Here is an 11,236-nt window from a genome sequence, read left to right on the forward strand (position 1 = left end):
CTCTTCTGGTGCGTCTGACAGCTACAGTGTACTTACATATAATAAATAAGTAAATCTAAAAAAAAAAATCTTAAAAAAAAAAGAAAAGAAATATACAGTTAATATGTTTGGAGTTATTTAAAATTTATATTGAGAAAAACGTATGTATTTTCAGTATTGCTGTAGACAAGCATCTACATAAGACTGTTGAATTGATTGTTGTTTTATATCAAAAAACTTTTATCATTGTTATCATACTCATTTTTATTGTTATAATATTTTATAAATTTTAAGGAATATGGTTTTTCGAGACAAGGTTTCTTTGTATAGCTCTGGCTGTCCTGGAACTCACTCTGTAGACCAGGCTGGCCTCGAACTCAGAAATCCGCCTGCCTCTGCCTCCCAAGTGCTGGGATTAACAAAAAAAGATATTGTAGTTATTGAAGGGGGGGTCTCTGGGAAGAGTTGGGGTACAAAAGGGAAACAAGAATGTGATTTAATTCTATTTACTTAAAATATGTTTTTAAATATTAACAAATTCAGATAAATTGAAATCATGTAACTTTTCTCATCATAATGTAATAAAAGTTAAAAAAAGAGAAAGACATGAAGTGAGAGGCAGGAGGAAAGGAAAGAATATGAGAAAATATACTGTATACAATTCTAAAATATTAATTAATTAATTAATTAATTAATTGCATGGTTTCCCACATCTGATTATTAAGCTTGGAAAAGATGCACTGAAATCCGAATAGGCCAAATGCCCTCCCTGTGCCCCATCTCTGTGATAGGCATGAAATGAAGAAAAAAGGTTAGGAGGCTTTCTTTCCTCCTTCTCCATATTTCCCCTCATCAAAGTCTTTTTCTTTGAGGCTTATCCTTTCCAGGATTGTGAGAAATGTCTCCATACTTCTAACATCTGATAATTCTCTCAATATCCACATAATTATAAATCAATTCTCAAGATTGCTCAGAGTTCAGTATCCCAAACTTCTGGTGAAATAAAACTTATTCCAGATCAGGATAAATGTAAAACACTTTCTTTGCACTGTACACTATGCCAAAGATCTAAGCATTCATCTGGGAAGCAGTATTGTCCAATATTAGAGAGCCATGTATGATTTCCCTCAAAATCACTTGGGAATTTTGAAGGATGGGAAGAGCCCAGCAGCCACTGGCACCAACTGGTCAGTAGGTGGCGCTAATGGAGCACCCAGGTAGTGCTGTGAATGCCGGTCCAAAGAGGGAGGTGCACACCTGCTAGGGAACTGCTGCAGACAGGCCCTCCGACAGGCCCTCTGCTATAGCTCAACAGTGCCTGATAGAGACAAGAGAGTGGAGAGACAGATGACCACTCCTGCAGATAATGAGAAATTTGCTTTGACTTTTGATCATAAGGAAAGGAAAACTCATACCAAAAAACATAATGACACTAAAAATAACAGCAGGGACTAGCAATGCATGCCAGTCGATAGAATACCTGCCTAGCACCCACAAGGCCCCAGGGTCAATACTTAGTACTTCATTAACCAGGGATGCTGCCATACCTCTGTAATCATCCACTTCAAAGATGGAGGCAGGAGGATGGATCAAAAATTTAAGGTCATCCTCAACTATATAGGTGATTTCAAGGCCAGCCTGGGCTACATGAGATCCTGTTTCAAAAAAAAATTGTCAAATGTTTAAATGAATAAAACAACACTCCCTATACATCTATACACTATTTGCTTAAAACACTGTATTAGTTGTCTGGCTAATGCAATAAAACACCAAATCGAAGCAGCTTAAGGAAAGAAGGGTTTATTCTGGCTCCGGTATATGGTGGCAGCTGGTCACATTGCATCTACAATCAGGACACAGAGGGAGATGAATACAGGTGTTCAGCTCACTTTCTTCTTTGTATCCGGTCTGCCAGATATGGTGAGTCCTCTCACCTCAATCTTATCTGGCAAGCGCTCATCAACAAGCCCAAAGCTTAGTCCTGAGACCACGGGGCATACAATCAGTACACACCAGGTAAGTGCAGGGCGCTCCTCAGGCCCTGAGGAAGGTGTGGGGAAGAGAGTACTGAAGTGGAGAGTTGGTGGCAGGTGAAGAGGACAGTCTTGACTTCACTATGGGAAAGGATTTCAGGACCAATCAGTAGGAAGCGGAGTTAGAGTTTAATTAGGATGGTGTTCCTACACAGATTTAAGCACAAGGGTGCTTAGGTTTAAAACAGGCACTTAGGAGAGAGTTTTAGTTGTTTGTATAACAGCTTGTGTATGTGTGAGAGAGAGACAGACAGAGACAGAGAGACAGAGAGAAAAAGATTTGGATAGGTACTGAATTTGTACCTTCAAAAGTTTGCTAAAACCTTTAGGTGAAATAATGGGTCCTTTGAATAGTGTGTTTAGCCTATTTATCAAAAACACTCTGGGGCTAGTGAGATGGCTCAGTGGGTAAGAGCACCGACTGCTCTTCCGAGGGTCCTGAGTTCAAATCCCAACAACTACATGGTGGCTCACAACCACCCGTAATAAGATCTGATGCCCTTTTCTGGTGTGTCTGAAGACAGCTACAGTGTACTTATATAATAAGTGTATTATAATAAATAAATATTTGGACTGGAGCAGTCAGGGACTGAGCAAGAGGGGCTGACTGGATCGAGCCGGAGTGAATGGGGTTGACTGGAATGAGTAGAGGTCCTAAAAGTCAGTTCCCAATAATCAGATGAAGGCTCACAACTATCTGTACAGCTACAGTGTGTACTCATATACATAAAATAAATCCTTAAAAATCAAGACAACACTCTGTCCCATTTGGCTCCATGACAAAGGTACACCTGTGCATGCTCATTAGCTACCTGTGTTGAGTGGGATGGCTGAAATGCTGGGAGAGGCAGCGCAAGCTGAGGAACAGAGGGATACACAAAACCAGGAGAATTACTTCTCCCAAAGGACAAGAGAGGATAAACACTGTACGAGTAAGTCGGAGACCATATTCCTATATTTAAGAAGCCTGAGCTACAGATGAAGTATGTAGCTGAAGGGAAACTGAATCGGAAGGTACCACAGGGGAAGGTAAGTCTTGATGAGGTTTCTAGGGTAGCGGAAAGACTTAAAAGAGAGGAAAGGGTGAAAAAACCTAGCAGAAGTGGTGCTCTTCAGAAATCGATGGAGGGTATGGTAAAAAGCAACTGGAGCGAGCTGTATTTTCCTGAGATGAGTAGGGAGAGTCGTTTCAGGGTCACATTTCAAGTGAGGATGGAGAGGCAGGTGGATAGCTGACCCTTAGCTCCTAAGGAAGATCAAAATATCATATAGATTGTACCATTAGATACTGAGGAAGAGCAGACAAAGAGGGCTGTGGACCATTCAGATGGGACACACACCAAGGTGGACAACAAGCTGGTCCTGGGAAGGATGGAGTAGCAGAAGTAGAAAGAAAAATTATTCCAGCTGAAAGAGAACTAAAGGATGGAGGAGGAGCGGTGAGGCAGCTCAGCAGGTAAGGGTGGTAGATATCAAGCCTGAAGACCTGGGATAATAATCATCAGGACCCACATGGTGGAAGGAGAGAACCAATGCCTGCAAGTTGTCCTCTGACCTCCACATGTGCACTGTGGCATTTGTACCAACATATTCATAGACAATAATAATAATAGTAGTAGTAATAATAATAATAATAATAATAATAATAATAATTTTTGTTAAGGATGAAGCAGGGCACAGAGAAAACAAAATAAATCAGACTGTGCCCATTCTCTAAACTTCTACTAAAAGAGCTTCCTTGGAAAAGAGAGGAGCTGGGCAGTGGTGGCGCACGCCTTTAATCCCAGCACTTGGGAGGCAGAGACAGGTGGATTTCTGAGTTCGAGGTCAGCCTGGTCTACAAAGTGAGTTTCAGGACAGCCAGGGCTATACAGAGAAACCCTGTCTTGAAAAACCAAAAAGAAAAAAAAAAAAGAAGAGAGAGGAAAACTAACAAACATTGGTTAAGAAATCAACAAGGGAAATGAGGATGTCAGAGAAATCCCAGTAACTGCCTACATTTGTGATATATGAGATATATACAGTTATCAAATGGGAATCTACACTCTGCAAGAGGAAACAGACAAGCCAGACTGAGGGAAGTGTAAAATCAGGAGTATAAGCATTGGTTTCTTTGGGTCTCAGGCTCGCAGAGTGAAAGACTAGAGCTAAGAGAAAGAATATGATCAGTTGTCTACTTATTTAACTCTGAGGAATGTATCTCTGTTCTGCTTCTACCCTAAGTGAAATATTTAGGTAAAGGAGACACTGTATGGAAAAGAAGGTTTCAATGTTACAGAAAGAGGAATCGGTACACGAAAGTGTTGGGCAGACACATAAAGAGAGAAGGTTTGAAAGAAAGGATTGCTTGATCGGCATTTAAAGTGGAGTTGCTGGACTTGGTGGGTAGTGTGAGGTATGGGTCAATGGGTTCCTGAAGCAGGGTGCAGAGATGACTGGGCTAGAGAGGGAGATACAGGGAGCTCAGGATGCTCTCTGGAGCTCCTTGTTCAGCAGGAAGAGCCAGCATCAAGGTGGAGAAGAATGTTGGCACAGGTGCTGAGGTCACCCACAAGGTGGGCACCTACAGTAGAGGAAGATGACCAGTACACTGTGGGAAGAGCAAGCTCAAATGGCATCAAACACAGATTAGAACAGAACAGACTGTGACCATCAACATTCCAGTCCTGTGGGACCCACAGGTGTTCTCCTCACTGTGAACTTGGTAGAGGGAGGGGAAATGCACCTCTTCTCACATCCTCTCAACATAATGTGCATAGCAATTCTAAGGTAGGCATCAGTGAAGAAGACACAGTTCTGACTCAGGAGCATACCCTAAAGGACAGCTGAAAACTGGCCAGTGGGTTAAGAGGAAAGAAAAGAGAGGAGGGGTGGCAGAAGGCGGGGAGAACCTGTGAATACTGGAGCATAACCGGACTACCTAAGTCAGTCACTCTGGGGATGAGAAAAGTGTTTCTGCATAAGAAGTCTATACTTTCCTAAATAAGGAGTGAGCGTGGAGGGAAGGGGGGAGAGAAAACACAGAGAGTGCTACAGAGGAGGAGGAGAGCAGATTCACTGGCTTAAGAGTTCAAAGGGAGAGTATGTGCCTAAAAAGGTATTTACTACATGGAAATGGTTGTAGGGGAGGGCTAGAGAAATGGCTCAGCAATTCAGAGTGCATTCTGCTCTTTCAGAGGACCTGAAGTCATCCATGTCAGGCCTTTACAACCAACTGTAACCCTAGTCTTAGTGATGCAACACTCTTTTGGCCTTCGGGTGCACATGCACACACACAGCATACACATTATAAAAACAAAGGAGAGGGGCTGGAGAGATGGCTCAGGGGTTAAGAGCACTGCCTGCTTTTTCCAGAGGTCCTGTGTCCCAGCAACCACATGGTGGCTCACAACCATCTCTACTGGAGTCTGATGCTGTCTTCTGGAATACAGGTGTACATGCAGATGGTGCACTCATAGAAATTTAAAAAAAAAAAAAAAAAAAAAAAAAAAAAAAAAAAAAAAAGGAGAGAAAAGCAGGATTCAGAAGGTTGACTTCAAATAATTGAAGAGGACCGAGGAGCATTCCAGGAACCTAATACATAGTTAAGATAATGACTATAGATGGCCTTTTCTTTGTCTCCTGCCTTTCTAAGCTGAGGCTGAAGCCATTAGACTCAGCTGAAGTCTGAGCATGCTCAGGGCTGATGCTGCTGAAATCGATAAAGAGTGAAAGTTAGCGATGCCCAGAGAAGTGAGGGCATCTAGACTCCCTAAGGAAGAAAGCACAGTCCTTACGTCCGTGATCACAAACTTGGACTGAGTCAGAGTCACCAGAGCACAGTTTGCTACCCATCCCAGAAGCCCCTGTTTTCTAGGTCAGCAGGTTTCTATTCAGGCCAATGAATTCACAAGTTCCCTTATGATGCTAATGGCAGGAGTCTGGGGATCACACTGCAGAAACAAAGCAATATCCCAATATCCTTCCCTTCCTGCACTGGGCAGTAGCATCTCACTGCCCACCAGGGACATGCCAGATGTTTTGAGGGCAACACAGATAAAGGTGGGCTTGGGGGGGAGAGCAGGAGGAGAGAGGTTAGTGCTGGGATTAATGGTGTGAGCCACTACCCCCAATCTGATAAAAGTTAATAATTTAAAATATGCCAACAGGGTAGAAATGCTCATCTTAAAAATCTGGAAAATAGGAGCTGGAGAGGAGGCTCAGTTGGTAAAGTATTCCCAGTGCTAACATACAGACCTGAGCTTGATCCCTATCTATCATCCACATTAAACCAAAACAAAACAAAATAAAAACAAAAGGCCCTGGGAGCTGGAGAGACATCTTAGCAGTTACAAGCATTGACTGCCCTTCCAAAGCACCAGGGATTGTTTTTAAAGATAATTTCTATATTTACATTTCAAATGTTATTCCCTTTCCTGGTCCACCCCCAGAATTCTCCTATCCCATCCTCCCTCCCCCTTCTTCTATGAGGGTGTTCCCCCATCCACCCACAGACTCCTGCCTCCCACCCTGGCATTCCCCTACACTGGGGCAATGAGCCTTCACCAGACCAAGGGCCTCTCCTCCCACTGATGCCAGACAAGGCCATCCTCTGCTACATATGTGGTTGGAGCCACGAGTCCCTCCATGTGTACTCTTTGGTTGGTGGTTTAGTCCCTGGGAGCTCTGGGGGATCTGGTTGATTGATATTGTTGTTCTTCCTATGGGATTGCAAACCCCTTCAGCTCCTTTAGTCCTTTCTTTAACTCCTCCATTGGGGACTCAGTGCTCAGTCAATGGTTGGCTGCAAGCATCCACCTCTGTATTTGTCAGGCTCTGGCAGAGCCTCTCAGGAGACAGCTATATCAGGCTCCTGTCAGCAAGGACCTCTTGGCATCCACCATAGTGTCTGGGTTTGGCGACTGTATATGGGATGGATTCCCAGCACCCTATGGAGGTTCACAACCATCTGTAACTCCATTCCCGGGGTAACTGACGCCCTCTTCTCTATGGACAACAGGTATTCACATAGTTCACAGAAGTCACTTGGGCACACTTACATATACGTAAAATAAAATTTAAAAAAAAACAAAACTATAACAATGTTTAGAATCTTTAGTTTCTTTAAGAAGTTTTTTCCTCTTTTGTTTTATCAAGACAGGATTTCTCTGTGAATCCTTGGGCTGTCCTGGAACTCACTTGGTAGAGCAGGCTAGCCTCGAACTCAGAGATCTGCCTGCCTCTGCCTCCAGTATACTGGGATTAAAGGCGTGTGCCACTATGGTGCAGACAAGGTTGTTTTTTTCATCACACATAAATTTATTTTCAAAATAATGAAGCTTCTCAGTCAATAAAAATGTTAGGGATGTTTTAATTTTTTTTTTAAATTTTATTTTTTATGTATGTTTATTGCATGTATGTATAAAAGTATACCATGTGCATTCAAGTGCTGGCAGAGGTCAGATGAGGTTGTAATGAGATGGAAATGAAGTTATGAATGGTTGTAAACCATCATATGCATGGAAATCAAAACTTAGTCCTCTATAAAAGCAAGTAGCGTGCTTAACCTCTGAGCTATCTCTCAGACCTATTAACGGCTTTTGGGTTTGTTTTTTTTTTTAATCATTTATCTAAAAGGTGATACGCTATGTCTACCTCTGGTATATCTGCAGCTCTTGAGATTGCTTTCCGTGTTCTAGAGGTTGATGTCACTCAGAACCCATTCAACATGCCTTAACTCGGTAGTTTCCTGAATGTCTGACAGCTGCAGAGAGTTCCTGAATGAGCATGCAGGGCTCATCTGTGAGAAAGGCCTGCAGCTGGGCACTTTGGGCAGAATCTGTGTGGCTTGGGGTATGGAACATGTGCTTATGTGCGTAGTTGTTGGAGGGCCCGTGAGCATGAGCAGGTCTGTGTCTGTTTACAAGCCTGCTTACACTCTGATAAGTGTGGTCAACGTCTGAGTATGTTTTCCTTCTTTGACACAGGCTCTGCACAAAGTCATGGCTTTCTTACCTGCCTCCAGTGTAGCTGCTGTGAACAACTCAGACACTCGCATGACCGGCTGCCTCCTCACGGGCATCCCTGGCCTGGAGCACTTACATGTGTGGCTATCCATCCCCTTCTGTACTATGTACATAGCTGCCCTGGTAGGCAATGGCGTTCTCCTCTGTGTCATCCTCTCCCAGCCAAGCCTCCACGAGCCCATGTACATATTCCTGTCTATGCTGGCCAGTGCTGATGTCCTCCTCTCTACCTCCACCATGCCCAAGACCCTGGCCAACTTCTGGCTGGGTTCTAGCTACATCTCCTTTGATGGCTGCCTGACTCAGATGTTCTTCATCCACTTCCTCTTTGTGGCTGACTCCGCTGTCCTGCTGGCCACGGCTTTTGACCGCTATGTGGCAATATGCTCTCCTCTGCGCTACACCACCATCCTAACAAGGCAGGTCATGGGAAAGATCACAGCTGCTACTCTGACACGCAGTTTTATAATCATGTTCCCATCCATCTTTCTCCTCAAGCGGCTGCACTACTGCCACATCAATGTCATTGAACACACATTTTGTGAGCACATGGGTATCGCCCGGCTGTCCTGTTCTGACATTTCCATTAATGTCTGGTATGGGCTGGCAGCTGCTCTTCTCTCTACAGGCGTGGACATCATTCTCATCGCTGTTTCTTATGTCCACATCCTTCGAGCGGTATTCCGCCTCTCTTCCCAAGAAGCCAGGTCCAAGGCCCTGAGCACTTGTGGATCCCATGTCTGTGTCATCCTGCTGTTCTATATCCCAGCCCTCTTCTCTGTCTTTGCCTACAGGTTTGGTGGGAAACGCATCCCACGCTATGTTCACATCCTGCTGGCCAACCTCTATGTGGTCATCCCGCCTATGCTTAATCCTGTGATTTATGGAGTAAGAACAAAGCAGATACTGGAAGGAGCTAAGCAAATGTTTGCAAATATCACCAAGGAATTTAAGTAAATGCACACACAATTTGGCCTCAGCTGACTCCTTCTCTGTATCTATCAAATGGCCCGTGTTTACCGCATCCTTGAATCTACACTCCAGTTATCCCGCTATGATTCTCATCCAAACCAACCTCTGATTGCTTTTCTTAGAAAGCTTTAATAGCACCCATTCTAATCTCTCATACTCTTCAGATGTGGTCTCCTCCCCTACTGCTTCAGTCACTCAGTGGTCCAAGATAATTTACCATCTAAACAGGACTTTACTCAGCAACCATTTGATTGGCTCCTTAATACTTGTTTTTGGTTTTTTTGTTTTTTGTTTGTTTGTTTGTTTTGCTTTCGAGACAGGTTTCTCTGTATAGCCCTGGCTGTCCTGGAACTCACTCTGTAGACCAGGCTGGTCTCAAACTCAGAAATCCTCCTGCCTCTGCCTCCCAAGTGCTGGGATTAAAGGCGTGCGCCACCACTGCTTAGCCCAGTCATTCTTCTTTAAAAGAGTTCTCAGTTCTTGGCTATTTTCCTCTATGACACAGGATCTACAGAAAACCATGGCTTACATACCTTTACCTGCTAAAACTAACTGCTCTGAATTCTGAGACTTGCTCATCAGGCTGCTTGCTCAAGGCAGCCTTAGGTGAAACACCTATATGTATAGTTGTCCTTCTCTATCTGCACTACCAACATAGCCAATTTGGAAGGCAATGATGTTATAACCCATGCATGCAGACAGAAAAGTGTGAAAGATGCCAAGAGATGTGGATCTGACACCCAGATGTACTGCTTATTGATGAAACTGTAAGTCTGTCAATGGACTTAAATGTCTACTCATCTGTAAATAAGATGAGAATGACGTAAACACAATAAATCTATACCATAGTAAATAGTCCATAGATCTACAGTTCACACCTTTTTTACTATAACTCTCTACATCCTTGAGATGATGACCATATGATTTAAAGAGAATTCCATTATGATTCTTCCAATGTGAAGCAGAAAGCTGTAAACAAGTGGGTACCAAGATCTTTGTTGGGACTCCAACTGTTTTTCCAGGAACCTCCCTTAACCTTCCACCAAAAGGTTAAGAGAGCCTGTCAAGGCAACTAGTTCAGGATCCCTCCCTACATCTTGCATTAGCTTGGATCCCTCCCTACATCTTGTATTAGCTCGGATCCATCCCTACCCTGCTAACCGTCTTGTAAAATCTGCTTGCTTTTCCTCCATTTTGTCCTACCCCAGATGGCCAGTTTGAACCCCAGAAAAATCTTTCTTTCTGGCCGTGAATCGGTCTAGTTCAGTAGTCTCTCTGTGTCATCAAGGATAAATGAACCAGGTAATCGGCAAGAGAAATAGGCACTCTTCACAACGGAGCCATCTCTCCAGGCCATACAAGCGTTTTTTTCCAAAGCACTGAATATAACTGACTTTCTTATATCCAGAGGAATGCTACCTATTACACATTAATTTTAGAGCAGTGCCATTGGCTCATTGCAGTCATATTGCATCAGCAATCTTTTCTGCTGCCACCCATCTCACAGACACGAATCCAATTCACATTCCCAGGGAGCCTATATTCTAGTTGGCATTCCCACCTTGTTAGACTGGATAGAAACCTGCAGGCCAGTACTTGAAAAATGAAGACTATAGGACCAAAAGTTAAGGCCAGCCTGGCCTTGTCTTGAAACAAATTAGAGGTACAAACGCAAAATGACTATATCATATGACATTTCTATGAGTAACATATGAAGGTCCCATTTTTTTCAGCAGCATCATCAAAACCTATCACTGTTTTTGTTTGTTTGTTTGGTTGGTTTCTTGTTTTGTTTCGTTTTTTAAGATTTATTTTATTTATTTTATGTGTATGAGTACACTGTAGCTGTACAGATGGCCATGAGCTATCACGTGTGTGGCTGCTGAGAACTGAACTCAGGACCTCTGCCAGCCCCGCTCGCTACAATGTAATTCACTGTAGCTGTCTTCAGACACACCAGAAGAGGGCATCAGTTCTCATTAAAGGTGGTTGTGAGCCACCATGTGGTTGCTGGGATCCGAACCTTCGGAAGAGCAGTCAGTGTCTTACCCGCTGAGCCATCTCGCCAGCCCCTGGTTGATTGGTTTTTAAGACAAGGTTTGGAATTTACTTTGTAGACCAGGTTGGCTTTGAACTCAAAGCTCCACCTTCCTCTGCCTCCCAGGCCAGGAATTGTTCAGTCCTTAGTGGGCTCTCACAGTGTTGTTTATTTTCTGGTTTGTGTATGTGTGTGTGTGTGTGTGTGTG

General features: G+C 43.5%; 1 protein-coding gene across 1 annotated transcript; it reads left to right on the forward strand.

Moving 5' to 3' along the window:
* The first annotated feature begins 1,845 nt into the window (after positions 1-1,845).
* Positions 1,846-8,974, forward strand: LOC116101323 (olfactory receptor 52B6). The gene is made up of 3 exons (XM_031384913.1): positions 1,846-1,899; positions 2,976-3,041; positions 7,979-8,974. The coding sequence occupies exons 1-3, from the start codon at positions 1,846-1,848 to the stop codon at positions 8,972-8,974; spliced, it is 1,116 nt and encodes a 371-aa protein (XP_031240773.1).
* The last annotated feature ends 2,262 nt before the right edge of the window (positions 8,975-11,236 follow it).

The sequence above is a fragment of the Mastomys coucha genome, unplaced genomic scaffold, assembly GCF_008632895.1.
Source record: "Mastomys coucha isolate ucsf_1 unplaced genomic scaffold, UCSF_Mcou_1 pScaffold21, whole genome shotgun sequence".
NCBI classification, from domain to species: Eukaryota; Metazoa; Chordata; class Mammalia; order Rodentia; family Muridae; genus Mastomys; species Mastomys coucha.

What these genes read in the sequence shown, in the direction of transcription:
- LOC116101323 (XM_031384913.1), top strand. Translation starts at nt 1,846, where the DNA reads ATGAATACAGGTGTTCAGCTCACTTTCTTCTTTGTATCCGGTCTGCCA. An exon ending in TATCCGGTCTGCCAGATATG is followed by an intron (nt 1,900 to 2,975) that starts GTGAGTCCTCTC and finishes CCTATATTTAAG; the next exon opens with AAGCCTGAGCTACAGATGAA. An exon ending in GGAAGGTACCACAGGGGAAG is followed by an intron (nt 3,042 to 7,978) that starts GTAAGTCTTGAT and finishes TCTTTGACACAG; the next exon opens with GCTCTGCACAAAGTCATGGC.